This window comes from Platalea leucorodia, assembly GCF_965183815.1.
Source record: "Platalea leucorodia genome assembly, chromosome: 22".
Classification (NCBI taxonomy): domain Eukaryota; kingdom Metazoa; phylum Chordata; class Aves; order Pelecaniformes; family Threskiornithidae; genus Platalea; species Platalea leucorodia.
Genome location: NC_138844.1, coordinates 6,944,513 through 6,960,014, shown reverse-complemented (window position 1 = coordinate 6,960,014; position 15,502 = coordinate 6,944,513). Strand labels below are relative to the sequence as shown.

At 73.0% G+C, this 15,502-nt stretch overlaps 2 protein-coding genes across 5 annotated transcripts; both read left to right on the top strand.

The window, feature by feature from the left end:
* Window positions 1-2,132: 2,132 nt before the first annotated feature.
* Window positions 2,133-4,269, top strand: CCR10 (C-C motif chemokine receptor 10; the record flags this gene model as incomplete). The annotated part of the gene is made up of 2 exons (XM_082332209.1): window positions 2,133-2,144; window positions 3,187-4,269. The coding sequence occupies 2 exons, from the start codon at window positions 2,133-2,135 to the stop codon at window positions 4,267-4,269; spliced, it is 1,095 nt and encodes a 364-aa protein (XP_082188335.1).
* Window positions 4,270-7,276: 3,007 nt separating this feature from the next.
* PLEKHH3 (pleckstrin homology, MyTH4 and FERM domain containing H3) lies at window positions 7,277-14,838 on the top strand. 4 transcript variants are annotated; one of them, XM_082331659.1, is made up of 13 exons: window positions 7,277-7,505; window positions 9,852-9,907; window positions 10,618-10,706; window positions 10,922-11,116; window positions 11,308-11,465; window positions 11,624-11,747; window positions 11,922-12,219; window positions 12,327-12,534; window positions 12,765-12,901; window positions 13,016-13,136; window positions 13,230-13,679; window positions 13,821-13,943; window positions 14,040-14,838. In XM_082331659.1, the coding sequence occupies exons 1-13, from the start codon at window positions 7,356-7,358 to the stop codon at window positions 14,220-14,222; spliced, it is 2,292 nt and encodes a 763-aa protein (XP_082187785.1). In that variant the 5' UTR covers window positions 7,277-7,355; the 3' UTR covers window positions 14,223-14,838. The 4 variants fall into 4 exon arrangements, with proteins under 4 accessions (XP_082187785.1, XP_082187784.1, XP_082187783.1 ...); XM_082331658.1 differs by having other exon boundaries at window positions 13,752-13,943; XM_082331657.1 differs by having other exon boundaries at window positions 12,765-12,892; window positions 13,230-13,943.
* The last annotated feature ends 664 nt before the right edge of the window (window positions 14,839-15,502 follow it).

The following is a 15,502-nucleotide window of genomic DNA, read 5'->3' as shown; positions in this document are numbered from 1 at the left end:
GTGACCCCCCCAGATGTGACCCCCCCAGGCGTGGGCCCCCCAGATGTGACCCCCCACAGATGTGGCGCAGGCGCCCGCGGCGGCAGCAGCCGGGGGGATTGGAGCAGCACCCACCAGCCCTCCCGCAGCAGATGGGGCAGCAGTTTGTAATCAAGCCGCAGATTAAGGCCTGCGGGTTTCGGGGTCGCCGGTCTCCAGTGGTGCAGAAGACGGGATTTAGCCTGTGTCTGTTCCCAAACGTCCCCAGACACCCACGGAGGGGGCGAGGGGGGGCTGGCAGCCACGTGGCCTACATACCCCGCCTGCCCCACAGACCGCGTGGCGCCCTGTGTCCCCCCGGCTCTGCGGGGAGTCCCCCTCTCCCGGAGCCCCATGCAGCGCCCCAAGCCCAGCCCCAAGGGACGGGGATGCACCGGGGGCCGCTGGGTCCAAGCAGGGTCCTGGTGCTGGGCAGGAGCCCGGCTTGGCTGTGCTTGGCGCGGGCAGCTCCGCACCGCTGGCACGAGGTGCTGCCCACCGGGCCTGGCGGTGCCATGGTCACCGGGCAGGGCGGCGCGGTTTTCACCTGCGTGCAGCCGGTGCCGGGGCCGCTTCCTGCGCAGGCAGAGCCGGGGCCGGGGCCAGCAAGTGAAAGAGGGAACAGAAAGCCCCAGGTGCAGCGGGGCCGCGAGGCAGCCGGTGGCACACCAGGAGTTGTGCCGCCAGGAGCTGGAGCCGTGTGCCAGGAGCGAGGCCACCGGCCCTCCTGTCCCCCAGACCCTCCCTCGCCTGCGGGTCCATCCCCACGAGCGGCACAGCCCCACCTGGCCTTATCCTGACACCCCAGGGGTGCTGCCTGTTCCAGCCACAGCCCCACATCCCGTCCCTGTGCGGGGTCAGGTCTGTGATGGCCCCGGCGGGGCCACGCGGGGTCCCTACTCCGCACCCACGCTGGCCGTAGGGCCAGTATTGGCCCCAGGACCCTCCTCCCTCCCCTTCCTCCAGGATGCAGGGTGCAGGATGGCACCCCCAGAGCCGGCACAGGGCAGAGGTCTGCAGTCACTGTCCTTGCGCTGCAGAAGGAGCAGGGGAGAGGCAGAGACCCCCCGGCAAAGAGCCCGTGGGACACCCCGGGGCCGGGCTGCCTCTGCCCAGCCGCTCTCCAGCCAGGGCACAGCAACCCCACGGCCCCGCTGCACCGCGGGCACCGGCAGTGAGCTCCCGGGGCTGGCAGGGACCCTGCCTGCTCCCCACGCCTGTCTGCAGGCAGCAGGAGGGCCGAGGGCAGAGCTGGGATAAGCCACGGCAAAGACGGCTGCAGCGAGGAGAAAGGGGGATTGAGGGATTACCGTGGCAAACAGCAGAAAGCCCATTAAAGCCGGGGATCAATTTGCTCCCCCGTGGGGAGAGGAAAGTGGGGCCTCTGCCCCGGAGGAACTAATCTGCCTCTTAACGAGGAGCTGGGCATTTGTTGTCAACAACCAGCGTCGCGCCTGCCCAGCGCCGCGGGGGCACAGGGGTGCGGGGGCATGGGGGGGCGGGCGCACAGGGGCACGAGGGTGCGGGGCAGGGCTGGGACCCCCGGGCGAGGGGGACACCCCGCACCAGCAGCCGCCCCTGTTCCTGGAACCACCATGTTTCCTGCCAGGACGAGCCATTCCTGGACCAGACATGGCTCTGCTGGTCCCGCCGGACCAGCGTCCAGCCTGTGCCCGGCTCCCTGCCAGCCCGCAGCAGCCCACGCTCGTCTCCTTGGCCCCGCTCCCTCCAGCCCTGCAGAGGCAGCCCCTGCCGCGGGGCAGGAGCTGCAAACAGCCCTGGGGCAGGCTGGGGTCTCCTGTGTGCTCATAGCCCTCGGCCAGACCCCACTCCCCGCGGCCGGGGGCTCCCGGGCTCGTCCAGCCCCGTGTGACAGGGGCTGAGCAGAGCTGCTATTTCTGTCCCTAGCATGCAGATGCTAGCCACGAAGTAAAAGACGCAGGATGGGCTCTGGAGTGGGGTCGCATCTGCCTCGGTTTTCCTCCCTGGGGAGCTTATGCTCTGCCCCACTCTCGGTATCGGGAGAGGCACGTGGTCAAACCACAGGTTGCAGAGCGCTGAGACGCAGACAGCTCCGGACCTGCAGGCCAAGGGGAGAAAGGTCCCGCTGCGCAATGCAGGAGCAGGTGAGGGGCCATGGGGCGAGGGGTTCGCTGGGGGCCGGGGGGGACCCCCTTCGCTGGCTTTTCTTGTTGCTTTTAACATCGGTTCTTGTGAGCCGTGTGGGTTTGGGCTGCAAGGCAAAGCCCCAGGGAATGCAGGGCAGCCCCGGTGCTCCAGGTCTCCGGGGCCTGGTCAGGAAGGAGCTGGGGGAGCTGCTGGGGAGTCAACCTGCCCCGGCGCTGGGTTCAGATCCCACCTGCGGCCCCAGAGCGGGTGGGGGGATCAGACCCGGCCACCTGGGCTCGCTGATGGGAGCTGGAGTGAAACTGTTGTCGTGAGGCTGCTCTGAGTCAGAGCCACGCCAGATCCTGACCTCCGCGGCGATGGGGTCCTGTCTGTCTGGTGCCAGGCTGCAGCGCTGTCCCTCCACCCTGGAGCGGGGCTGAGAGGCCAGGAGCTGGGAGCACCATGCACAGCTGCCTGCAGCCTGTCCAAGGCAGTGGGATGCCCTGGGACCTCCCTGGCTGGGAGCAGGACCAGGCAATGTGGGGCTGTGCCAGCACTGGTGTCCCCAGTTTTGTGCATGGGTGGGTGGGTGCTTTGGGCAGGTCCCTGCACGCACCCTTGGGGTGCACCCACCTGGGGATGCCTGCATGGAGCCTGGAGGCCCAGCTGCACGATGCAACCAGGGCTGTGGGCTGGGTGCTGAGCTGCAGGGATCGTCACAAGCAGCTCTCCCATGGCAGATGCACCGTTACGTGGTGGGACGTGGTGCTGTGCTGGGGATGTCGCGGCCACGGTCACGTCTTCCCACCTGCTCTGTGCTGCAGGCGGCTGCTCGGGAAGCACGCAGTCACTCTCACAATGACTGAGCGTGGTGAACCCTGCTGCCGTGGGGTGGGCGTGAGACAGAAACTTCCCTGCGTGCGGGGCGGGGGGCCACGGCACGCCCGGGCTCCCCGCAGCGGGGCTGGGTGGAGGAGGGCTGCCCTCGGCGTGCTGCGCTGCACGCTGCGGCCGAGCCACCGCCTCCGAGCACCCCTCTCTCAGCATCCATCTGCGCAGGTGACCCCCAGCCCCGCCTTGACAGAGCCAACTGCTACCACCGACTTCTACCCCTGGGAGGACGGGTACTCGTGGGAGGACGGAATGCTGCCCGAGCTCTGCGAGAAGCAGGCGGTGCAGGGCTTCGCCCGCACCTACCAGCCTGCCGTCTACCTGCTGCTCTCGCTGCTGGGCACGGTGGGTAACGGGCTGGTGCTGCTCACGCACACCCGCTACCGCCAGGCACACAGCGTCACCGACGTCTGCCTCCTGCACCTCGCCCTGTCCGACCTCCTGCTGCTCCTGACGCTGCCCTTCACCGTCACCAACACGCTGCAGGGCTGGTCCTCGGGCACGGCCGCCTGCAAGGCGCTGCAGGGCCTCTACGCCCTCAACTTCTACAGTGGCTTCTTCTTCCTCACCTGCATCAGCGTGGACCGCTACGTGGCCATCGTGCGGGAGCCGGCTGCCTGCCGGCTGCGCCCGCGGGCTCGCCGCCACGGCTGGCTGACGGCAGGGCTGGCCTGGCTGCTGGCCACGCTGCTGGCACTGCCCCAGTTCATCTACAGCCAAGCGGAGCAGTACCAGGACCTCCAGCTCTGCCGCGTCGTCTTCCCCCCCGCAGTCTCGCGGGAGGCCCGGGCGGCCACCAACCTGGTGCAGGTCGTGCTGGGCTTCGTGGTGCCCTTCCTGGTGATGGCAAGCTGCTACGCGGCCGTGGCCCGGACGCTGCTGGCGGCCCGTGGCGCCCAGCCTCACCGGGCGCTGCGGGTGCTGCTGGCCCTCGTGCTGGTGTTTGTGGCCCTGCAGCTGCCCCACAGCCTGATGGTGCTGCTGGACGCGGCTGAGCTGCTGGCCAGCTGGGAGGTGAGCTGTGCCCAAAGCAGCCGCAAGGACCTGGCGCTGCTGGTCACCGGCGGGCTGGCGTACCTGCGCTGCTGCCTCAACCCCCTGCTCTACGCCTTCCTGGGCCAGCGCTTCCGCCAGGAGCTGTGGCTGCTGGCCAGCGATGCCGGCTGCGTGGGGCCCCTCGAGCTGCGCTGCCCCAACTGCCCCAGTCCCCGCCGGCGGACATCGCTCTCCACCTGCCAGGACGTGGTGTAGGGACGAGGTGCCCACGGCCGGGGCAGGGACTGGCACCCCGGGGCTCGGCCCCTCCGCAGCTCCCCAGGGAGACCCCCGGTCGTGCACGGGCCTGCCCCGGGCCCTGGCAGAGCAGCCCGGCACAGACAGCACCGGACGACCCGCACGGTGCCCACACACGCGCGGGCAGAGGGAAGAGCAGCCCAGCGACACCCGCGTGCCCTGCAAGCGCCTCTGCTGCCTGGCGCGGTGCCGGGCCGGGGGGGACCCCGCAGTGTCACGCGTGTGCGGGGGGCTGCGCAACGTCACTCGCGCTGCAGGGAACCGTGCCATCTCACGCACGCTCCGGGGGGACCGCGCGATGCCGCATGTGCTGTGGAGGGCCGTGCAATGTCACGCGTGCTGCAGGGGACCATGCAATGTCACGCGTGCCCCGGGGGGGCGGTGCAACGTCACGCGTGTGCTGGGGGCTGTGGGGCGCGGGTGGGCGCGGGGCGGTGGGTGCCCACGGCAGGGCCCGGGCAGGCGGCTGGCCCCCACCCTGGCAATAAACCCCGGTCGAGCCCCGCTGGGCGAGCGCCATCTCCGTGCGGGCCGGGGCTGCGGGGGGCCGGGGCTGCAGGGGGGGAACGGGCCGGGGCTACCGGTGGGGAACGGGCCGGGGCTACCGGGGGGCCGGGGCTGCCGGGGGTTGCTGGGCCGGGGCCGGGGAGCGGGGGGCGGCCCCACGCCCGCCCGTGCCCACGGGCGCTGGCCGGGGGATGCCTGCAGGCGGCAGCAGAACCTCGCGCTTCCTGCCCTCCGCTGCCTGTGCCCTGCCTGTGCCCTGCCTGTGCCCTGCCTGTGCCCTCCGGCCCCTGCCTGGGCTCCCCCGGGCTCGGGGCGGGCGCCCAACCGGGGCTCCGGCAGCCGGGGAGCGGGCGGGGACGCAGGGACCGGGCCGGGGAGCGGGGGCTCCGCGGGGGCGTGCGGTGGGCGACGGCCCGGGGACCGGCACCGGCTCCGGGGTGGGGGCACGTCCGGGCCCGGCCCCCTCAGCCCCGCGGTGCCCCCCGCCCGGCCCGGGCAGCCGGAGCGGGCAGGAGCGGGGGTCGCCCCCCAGCCCAGCCCCTGGCTGAGGCGGCGGCAGAGCCCACGCCACCGTGCCCGCGGTGCAGGGGGGCTGGGAGTCCCCGGGCTTGGGGACGGCAGAGGACCCCCCTGAAAACCTGCCCTGGGCCCGGCTGGAAGCCCCCTCTCGGGGTGGGGGGCCGGAGGGGCTTTCCTCTCCCCTCCTCACCTCCCCCACGAGCTGCTCTGCCCCGGCACATCCCGGCCCGGCGGCTCCCGCCGCCCACGGGGCCAGGGCACCGCAGCTGGGGCTGGCAGGGCCCGGACGCCCTCGCCCCCACGGGGCTGGCACCGTGCCGAGCGGCCCACGGCCATGGGCTGGCAACGCCTGGGGCCGTGCGGGAGCCCCACGCACCGGGCCTGGCTGAAGAAGTGCTCCAGGGTGCTGGGAGCAGGATGGGGCCTGGCTCTGGCACAGCCGCTCGTGGGGTCTCCGCAGCAGAGCTGGGCATGCAGGGAAGCACCTCTTGGTGCTGCGGGGGCTGGAGGATGCTTCCCGCACGCCTCCAGGCTCCCACTTGGGATTAGCCCAGTGCTCCGACTGGGAGAAGCCATCCTGGACCCTTCAACTGCTGGGACGGAAATGCGATTCCTGCTGACTTGGCAGCCACAGCCACATCCCCGCGCAGCAGCCGCAGAGCCAGGGAGATGGGACCCGGTCCCCTGCCACCCTCTGCCCCCCTGCGCTGGCCCTGCCGCCAGTGGGGAGCAAGGGCCAGATTTGGGCAGTGCCTGGCCTGGCAGCACAGCCGCCCTCGCTCCCTGCCCAGCCTGCGGCCGCAGGCGGCCCCGCTCCCTTCCTCCGCTGGCCCCGCGGCAGTGCCGGGGCTGGCCCCAGAACCGGCCCCACAGCCATGCCCAGGGCTGCCCCACAGCCGTGCCACCGTCTCCCCGCATCACCCAGCCCCACGCCGGCTCTGTCCCCCACCATGGCCGGCAGGCTCTGCCCCGGTGCCCATGCCTGTCCCGGCTGCCCTGCCAGCTCCACGCCGGGGCTCAGCCCCTGGTGCAGCCCGGCGCAGGCCCGGCGCTGGCTGCGTGGGAGGAGAGCTGGCAGCTGGCGCTTCCTGCGTGCGCATCCCAGCACCACGCTCCCAGAGCCGGTGTTGACCCAACAGCTGTAGCGAAGCCAGAGCCGTGGCTGATGTGCTTATTAACCCCTTCTGGAGCTCCGGGACAGGGACCGGGGCCCAGGTGCTGCCACGGCACCCACAGCTCAAGGGTGCCACGGACCCTCTGCCGCCGGGCAGGGCCCAGGGCCGAGCTGGGCCGCACCGCTTCGCTGCGGCACCGGCTGTGCGCCCGCCACGAGCCCCTTCCGCCAGCTCCTCTCCGGGGAAGGCGCCGTGGGGGCGGCGGGACGGGCCTGCCCGAGCACGGTGCCCTCCCGCCCGCGGACCCCTGCCCGCGCCAGCGGCGCGTGGTGCTGCCGCGGGCCCGCGGCTCGGCACCGCGCCGGGCTGAGCCGCCTTCCCGCTGCGGGCGTCGGCGCTGCGGCGTGCAGCGGCTGGGGCAGCACATGGCGCCGGTGCCGTGGGGCAGCTCGACGCCGCGGCCGGTGAAGCCCCGGGGCTGCCGGAGCCCGGGCGCTCGGGGCCGCGCGGGGGCTCTGCCCGGTGCCGGCGGGCTGCACGCGCTGCCGGTGCCCCCGCAGGGTGCGGGCAGTGCCCGGTGCCCCACGCCGGCTCCGGGGGCGCCGCACGGCCGGGCTGCGGCGGGGCCGGTGCTCCCCGAGCTCCTCCCCCGCCCCGGTTCGGCGCGCGCCCCCGCCCGGCGGATGACGCAAGCGGCGGCCCCGCCGCCCCGGGCGCGCTGGCTCCGCCCCGGGCCGCGCGCGGCGATTGGCGGGGGCCGGTGACGCGCGCGGCCCGGCCCGCCCGGGGCGGCGGCGGCGGCGGCGGGGCCGGTCCCGGCGGCGGCGGCGGCGGCCGGTGCGCGGCGCGGGCGGGCCGGTCCCGTCGCGGTCCCGTCGCGTCCTGTCCGGTAGCGGCGGGGCGATGCCGTTCCCGGGCGGGCTGTGGTGGCTGCTGTGCTGCCGGCAGGGCTTCACGCTGCTGCGGCGGGACTACGGCGAGGCGGACCGGGAGGCGGACGGCGAGGCCGAGGAGGAGGAGGTGTCCTTCGAGCTCCGCGCCCAGGGAGACCAGGTGGGGCCGGCACCGGGACGGGCGCCGGAGCCGCGGCTGGGCACGGCGCGACGGGACCGGCGGTGCGCGGCTCCTCCCGCCCGGGGCGCACGGTGCTGCCCGGCGCTGCCCCGGCCCCCTCCCGGCCCCCGCCGCCCCGGGGAGCGCCGCCGCCGCCGCCTGCCCGGGCACGTCCCCGCCGCTCCCGCCGCCCCGCTGCCCTTGGCGCGTCCCCGCCGCCGGCCGGGGGGTCCCCGCGGGGCGCGGGGGGTGCGGGGGAGCCGCTGCCCCGGGGCAGTCTCCGGGCGGGCGCTGGGGCTCCCGGAGCCCGCGGGGCAGAGCCGAGGGGTGCGGGGGCGTGGGGGGGGCCGCTGCCGGCTGGGTCCCGGCGCGGAGCTCCCGGTGCGGGGCCCTCGCTGGTGCCGCGGCGGCGGGACCCGGGCGGCCGTCGGGTGCTGGGGTGCAGCCGCAGCCGGGGCGCTGCCAGGCCGGCGGAGCCGCCCGTGGAGCTGGGTGCTGCCCTGCCCTGCCCTTGCCTGCTCCTCGGGGCAGGAGCCGTGGGGCTGGCGGTGCCGGATCCTGCGCCGGGGCCATACCTGCCCGGTGCCGCTGCCAGGGTCAGGTTGGCCGGAGCGCGGAGGGTCCCCGCGGGACGGGTTCCTCGGGCCCGGCCGCGGCTCCGCACAGACCTGCCGGAGCAGGCCGGGGCTGCTCCTGGCACACGGCGCCCCGGGAGCACGTGCCGGGCGCGGGGAGCAGGCCTGGATCTCCCCGCTCCGGCTGCTTCCTCTGTTTAGGGAAGCGGAGCGGCGGAAACCGGCGCTTCCTCCGGCCGGGCTGCGTGGCGGACGGCTGATAGCGTGGGGCGGCGGAGGGAACCCCGGCTCCCAGGGGTTCCTCCTGCCCGTCCCAGCTGCCTCTTGCACCTGAAGCGTCCCTGCCCAGAGGGGACACGGGAGGTGGTGACAGCCTGGTCCTGCATGCTGTGGCCCCTCTCCTCCTGCCCACCACGGGGGCTGCAGGATGGCCCTGCTGCCGCTGGGCTGCCCTGGCTGCGCGGGGCTGGGGGCGGCCCTGAGCCCCCCCGCAGCCGTCCCCTGGCAGCGGGTCCCCTTCCCCAGTGGTGCCAGCCCCGCGGGATGGCGGGCAGCTGGGACAGAGGCAGGCTGGAGCTGGGCCCTCTGGGCACTGCTGGCAGTGCCAAGGGCATGGCAACAGTCGGAGCCGTCTTTGGGCTTCCTGCATCCCATGCGCCGCGCTGGCTCCAGAGGTCCGGGCTGGCGTGGGCAGCCGTGACGCCAGCTCCCTGGGGAGCCCTTTGCCATGGCCAGGGGGTCCTCGGAAACCCTCAGTGCCGGCCGCCCCTTCCTGGGAGCGTGGGAGCAGCTGCCCTGGCCCTGCCGCTGTGGCTGCTCTCCTGTTTATTTATATCCCCGCGAAGGAGCCGGCCACCACCACCGCCTCCTCCTCCCGCGGGCCGTGGCTGAGGAGCTGGGCACCGTCTCCGTGCCCGCAGCCATGCAGGAGCATATGGAGCCTTCCCTGGCAGCGGGACGGTGGCTGGAGGAGCTGGCCCCGTGCACGGGCGCCGCGCGACAGGTGCCCTTAATGCCATGGGTCAGCGGTGCCCGGCCCTGCCCCGCGACACAGCCATACCTGCAGTGGCTCCCCCCTCCCCGCTGCTATTTTTAGCAGCCGTCTCTTTTTCTTGGCGTTTCGTGGCGCGCTCTGGCCTGTCGTGCCTCCAGCTGCCCTGTTGGGCTGCAGCTGGCGGGAGCGCCCGCGCATCTCCCGGGGCAGCATCCGCTGGCACTGCCGCGTCCCTGCACCCCGCTCCGCCGGGGCTCCCTGCCCGCCCCGGTGCCTGCCCGTGCCTGGGCCCTGCCTCGTGTCCCAGCACGTGTGCCAGGGTCATCACGTGAGCGGCACCGTCCACGTCAAGTTGTGCTGCGTGAGGAGGAACCGGCCCCCGTCCCGCTGCGGGGCCAGGGACTTCCCTGTGCCGCGTCCCACCGCCGCGGGCAGGAAGTCAGCAGCCCCATTACAATGGGACTTTGTGCCGTAAGCGTATTACTCAGCACTGACCTTGTGCAATTCTGCACGGTATTCAGCCTGCTGGGTCAGCTGAGGATACACGGCCAGCACGCCCGGCGGCTGCCCCCGCGCCCCCGGGGTGCCCCAGCTGCAGCCCTGGCTCCTGCTGCGGCCGTGGGGGGCACCGGGGCTCCCTGCCCCATGGCGGCAGGACGCGAGCCTGTTCCTCTGGGCCCGGAGCTGGGCTGGCGAGGAGGCAAGCAGTCGGCAGGGGGGGGTGTTCGGGGGTGCCAGGCAGTGACCGTGGGGCTGAGACGTCTCCTTCCTCCCCAGGGGTCCCTGGAGGTGAGCCTGAGCCAGCCGACCTGCAGCAGCAGCGGCTCGGAGCGGTGAGTGACCCCCTGCATCCAGCCTGCCGGGCAACCCGTCGTGTCCCTCGCGTGGTGCTGCAGGAGCTGGTGGCCTGGCATGCCATGGGAGGATGCACTGGTGCCGGTGTGCGCTGTACCGTCCTGCCCACGGGGCTGGCACCATGCTGTGCCAGTCTATCGGCTGGAGCAGAGGACGGCAGAGTCGGGACTGCCACGCTCTGTCCCCATCCCTGGTGCATCCTCGGGCACGTCTCCATCCCTCTGCCATGCTGGATGGCTTGGCAGCCCCAGGCTTAGCCGCCCCAGGCTTAGCCGATAGGGGCCATGTGTGGCTCCTCCTGTGCCAGGAGGCTCTGCCGGGCCGGGAGGCTCTGCGCGGCCATGCCCACTGGTGGAGGCCATGCCCTGGGGCAGTGTGTGCCCAGGGAGATGGGGTGCTGGGACACAGGGGCCTGCTCGCTCCCCGTCCTCCCAGTGCTGACTCTGCTGCCAACATTCCTTCCTGGTTGTTCATTTTCCGAATTCCTTGGCAGGGCCGCGACTGCAAACAGCTTATTTTTAGCCAGGGTCATCTGCACCCGATGGCTCTGCCGCGTTCCCACCGCGGGGTTGCGGGGTACCCCGAGCCCCTCGGGACCCGGCTCACCCCAGCCCACAGGCTGGCTCCCTGCTCGGGGGCCGTGGGAGGCACCCGCGGGCTCCCGGGCTCAGCCCTGTGTCGTCCCCAGGTCCCTGCTCGTTGCGGAGGAGATGCGCAGCCTCATCGTGGAGAAGGGCCCGGGGCCAGTGGAGGATGATCCCGACGCTCTTGTGAAAGGTGGGCGCAGCCAGGCTGGGGCACAGGGGCCTCTGCCTCCGGAGGAGCCGGGGCACAGCTGGGGCTGGCAGGATCGTGCCCCGACTGTGGCTGGATCCCGTCCCAGAGGGGCAGGGGGCACTGGCTGGGCCGGTGCCAGGCAGACCCTGCCCCGTGCTGGAGAGCCGCTGGGGCGGATGGTGCCGGTGGCGGGGGCTGAGGCTTGCCCTTCCCAGGCTGGCTGCAGCGGGAGGTGCGGGGTGGCGTGAAGACCCACTGGATCCGGCCTCGGAAGTACTGGTTCGTGCTGACGCCCGACTCCCTGGACTACTATAGCAGCAACGAGAAGGGGGCCCGACGGCTGGGCTCCCTCGTGCTCACCAGCCTCTGCTCCGTGCTCTGGCCGGACAAGCAGACCTACAAGGAGACGGGTAAGGCACCCGCGCCCCTTGGTCGGGCTGCACCGTCGCAGCCCCTCATGCCCTGCGTCACCCTCCCAGCCCCAGAGGCCTCTGTCACCCAGGAGGGGCTATGCTGAGCCCCGGGGTGTTGAGCCGGCCCAGCTGGGGTCCCTCGGGCGAGGGTGCTGGTGGGCAGTGGGTGAGCTGTCTGTCCCTCGCAGGCTACTGGAGCGTGACGGTGTTTGGCAGGAAGCATTGCTACCGCCTGTACACGGAGCACTTGAACGAGGCCGTGCACTGGGTGTGCGCGGTGCAGAAGGTCATCGACAGCAAAGCGCCCGTCCAGACGCCCACCCAGCTGCTCATGCGTGATGTTGAGGTGAGCCCGTGGCACGGGGCTGCCCGTGCCTGCAGCCGTCGGCAGGGCCAGGACGGACGGTCAGGGCCTCGCGTGCCCTGGGGCGGCGGTGGGTGCCTGTGCCCAGCATTCGGCCGGGCAGCCCCTCTGCAGCTGCTGCCATCGCTTCGCCCTCCCAGGAGCACTGCGGCAGCCCCGAGGTCCTGGAGCAGATCTACCGCTGCAACCCAATACTGCGCTACACCAGCAGCCCCCTCTACGCTCCCCTCCTGCCCTTCCCCTACGGCAGCCTGGACAAAAGCGGTGAGGGGCGGGCGGGGGTCCTGCGCCCCGGGCTGGCGGGAGCGAGGGCAGGGCAGCGCTGGTGTTGGGCTGGGCTCGGCTCTGTCCGGCCCCGGGTGCGGGCACGGTGCCTGGCTGCTGGCGGGGGGGACCTGGGGAAGCCCCCTGGCTCTTAACCCCCGTCCCGTCCCACAGCCCCCGGCCCCCGCAGCTACACCACGCTGCGCGACGAGGCCGTGAAGCTCTTCAACTCGCTGCAGCAGCTGGAGTTGGAGCGGGACCCGGTGCCGCTGATGCAGGGCGTCCTGCAGACCTGCCTGGACCTGCCGCCGCTGGTGGATGAGATCTACTGCCAGCTGGTGAAGCAGACCACGGAGCCGCCGGCGCCGGGCGGGCAGGGCGACCTGCACTACTGGCAGCTGCTCACCTGCATGAGCTGCACCTTCCTGCCCTCCCCGCCTGTCCTGCGCTTCCTGCGCTTCCACCTGGACAGGCGAGTGCCGCCGGAGCTGCCGGGCGCCAGCTGCGGGCAGGGAACTCGCCGGGTGCTGGAGCCCCATCGGGTCGGTGCCACTGTGACCCTCCCGGCATCTCTTGCAGGACGGAGAGTCGGTTCCCCGCCTCGGAGATGGCCAAGTACGCCTGCTTCATCCGGGAGGCGCTGGGGAAGACGAAGGGGCGGGAGTGTGTGCCCTCCCTGGAGGAGATCCTGGTGCTGATGCGGCGGCAGGAGATGATCTGCACCGTGCACTGCCCGGGGGCGCCCGCCTGCAGCGTGGCCATCAGCTCCCACACCACGGCCGAGGAGGTGAGGGGCCGCGTGCGTGCCAGGCAGGGCGCTCGGGACGTTTTGGCACCTGGGGCTGGCTGGGCCCTGCGAGGTGAGGGGCTCCTGCGGGTCTCCCAGCTGAGCTGCAGGGGAGCGGGGCCGGGGGCCGCCTGCCTTTTCCCGCCGTGACCTGTCTGTGTCCCTTTGCAGCCCTGAGCGCCGCGGCCAGGGACGCGCAGTCACCGTCGGTTGCCTTTGTCTCGCCCCAGGTGGCCCGGGAGCTGGTGTCACGCCTGGGGCTGTCCCAGAGCCCCAACCTCTTTGCGCTCTACGAGCAGTCCCGGCGGCGGGAGCAGCCCGTGGGCAGCGCCACGCTGCTGGCCGACGTCCTCACCAGGTTTGAAAAGTAAATGTCCCGCTCTGCTGCTTACGGGGGAGAGGGGCCGGGGGGGCACGGGCGGGAGGGGACGGGGTGGGGGTGCCGTCCCCACGCTGATGGGACCGGTCCCTTCTGCTGCAGCCTGGCCGGGGAGGAGCGGGAGCAGGACCCGCCGTGCCGGCTCTGCTTCAAGCACTACGGTTTCCTGGACACGGACAACGTCCCGCGCGACAGCCTGGAGTTCGCCCTTCTCTTTGAGCAGGTGAGAGCCACACTGGGGTGGCTGTGCCGTGCCACGCCGGGGTGGCCGTGCCATGGTGGCCATGCTGTGCCGGCTCACCCCGCCCTCCCGCAGGCGCACGAGATGGTGCTGCGGGGCTACGTGCCCACATCGGAGGAGACGCTGCAGACGCTGGCGGCACTGCGCCTGCAGAGCCTCAACAGCGACTTCTCCACCCACGCCCCCTTCCCGCGCCTGGAGGAGCTCTTCCCACCCCACGTGCTGCACGCCCGCCTGCCGCCTCCCCGCCGCCGGCCCCCCACCAAGTGCCGGGGGGCCCGGCTGCGTGCGGGGCTGCTGGCCGGCGGGCTCTGGGGGCAGGCGCTGGCCAAGCAGCGGGCAGAGCGGGACCAGCGCCTGCGGGGCCGCCTGCGGGAGGAGGGGGCCAGCACCATGGCCGCCATCGTGGAGAAGTGGAAGCTGCTGCAGGGCATGGGCCGGCCCGAGGCCATGGCTGCCTACGTGGCGCTGGTGCGGGAGTGGCCTGGCTTCGGCTCCACGCTCTTCGACGTCGACCTGCGCGCGGTGAGGCCCCGGTGGGGCAGGGGCGGCGGGCAGCCCTGGCAGCGGGCAGCCCTGACACCCCTCTCCCTGCAGAGCCCGGTGGGGGCCGGGCCCCAGCGGCTGTGGCTGGGCATCGGGGCCAAGGCCGTCTCGCTCTACAAGCCAGGGGAGCCCGAGCCCTTGGACAGCTTCTGCTATGGCCGCATCTCCTCCTTCGGCGCCTCCGACAGCAGCACCTTCCGCCTCTCCGTGGAGGACCAGGACCTGCTCTTCGAGACCTCCCAGGTACGGGGCAGCCATTCCTCCATCCCTCCTTCCCCCCGGGGGCCGCAGGGGGCCGGGCGCCCCGGGCTGACCCAGCGTCTCCCCTCCGCCCCGCAGGTGGACGAGATCGCCCAGCTCCTCAACACGTACCTCACCTCCGCGGGCACCCGGCGGCCGCCCCTGCCCCAGGAGCCGGCCGCCAGCCCCCCCGCCTCGGACCCCGCCACGCTGCCCCAGGAGCTCTGCCCCGCGGCTGGGCCCTGGCAGCACCGGCCGCCGGTAGGCTCCTTCCACAGCTAGCCCGGCGGCCGGCGCAGCGCTCCGGACAGAGGGCGCGGGGAGGGTGGCCGGCCCGGCAGCGAGCGGCAGGTCTGTGCTGGTCCCCAGCTGCTCCCCGGAGCAGGGGGAAGGGGGCTCGTGCTCCCCGCGCCGCCGTTGCCTTTCTGGTTATTTCCTTAATTTATTTCGAGACGCCCGCACCCCCCACGTCTCCCAGCACTTTCCCTGGAGGGCAGCGGGGCCGCCGTGCTGCGGTGCCCCGCGCTGCCCCCAGGCCCGTCCCCGTCCCCTGGTCCCCTGTACCCCGGTGCCTTCGCCTCCAGCACTCGTGCTGCCTGGCAGCTCTGCCCACGCCCCGGCTCTTGCCGCCCCCGGGGCTGGGGGTGCCGGGCAGCGGTGCTGTGCCATCGTCTGTCTGTCCGTCCGCTGAACCCATCCCCTCCTGGAAAGCTGCAGGCGGCTTTTGGCCAAGCCGCCTCGGGGACCAGCGGGCTCCTCCTGGCTGAGTGGCCGGGCCCTGCCGCTTCGCAGTGGCCCCGTGGCAGGGCTCGCGGGGCAGGGGTGGCCAGTGGGGTGGTGGCTGGTACGGCTGGGGCTCGGCCCCTCGGTGTTGCCTCTGTAAAGTTTGTCGGTTCTGTCTTGGGGGGGGGGGGATTGGTTGTTTTTCTAAATAAATGCACAAAGGAAAGGCTGGGCCTCCTGTCCCGGAGCTTGGGCCCGCGGTGGGAGGCAGGGACGGTCTGGTCCCCGGGGCCGCAAGCGCAGCAGGGCCTGGGACGGGCAGCGGTGGCGGGGAAGAGCAGCACAGCGTGTCCTTGGGGGCAGGGACCGCCGTCCCTCCGGCCAGCGCCGGCAGCCGGGCTGCTCGCTGCGCCCTTTGGCATTTCATCAACAGCGCGGGCAGCGCTCCGGCTCCGCTTCCAGCTCCCCGGCACCCCCTGGCACTGGCTGCCCCGGGCGGGGGGAACTGCCCCGGCAGCGGGCGCCGCTGCGGGGCCGGTGCCAAGGAGGGCGTGGGAGCCCGGCGCGGCCATGGCAGGCGGGTATTTTTAGCCTGCTGCTCTGTGCCATAGGGTCAGAGGAAAAGGCTAATTCTCACCTTGGGCTGCCTGGGCTTGGGCCGACGCCAGGGCAGCCCCACGCCCCCGTCCCTCGCAGCCTGATTCACGCGGGGCAGGACTGGAGCTGCCGTGGCCGTCGGTCCATCCGTCCACCCCCCCCAGCCAGCCCCGAGCCCGCATCCTTCCCGGCGGTGCCATCGCCGGCCTCGCATCCAGAGCAGCCAGGGCACCCCAGCCCCT

Coding starts and splice junctions, on each gene's coding strand:
- PLEKHH3 (XM_082331656.1), top strand. CDS start 7,356: ATGCCGTTCCCGGGCGGGCTGTGGTGGCTGCTGTGCTGCCGGCAGGGC. Junction 9,908..10,617: donor AGCAGCAGCGGCTCGGAGCG/GTGAGTGACCCC, acceptor TGTCGTCCCCAG/GTCCCTGCTCGTTGCGGAGG. Junction 11,748..11,921: donor CGGCAGCCTGGACAAAAGCG/GTGAGGGGCGGG, acceptor CCCGTCCCACAG/CCCCCGGCCCCCGCAGCTAC.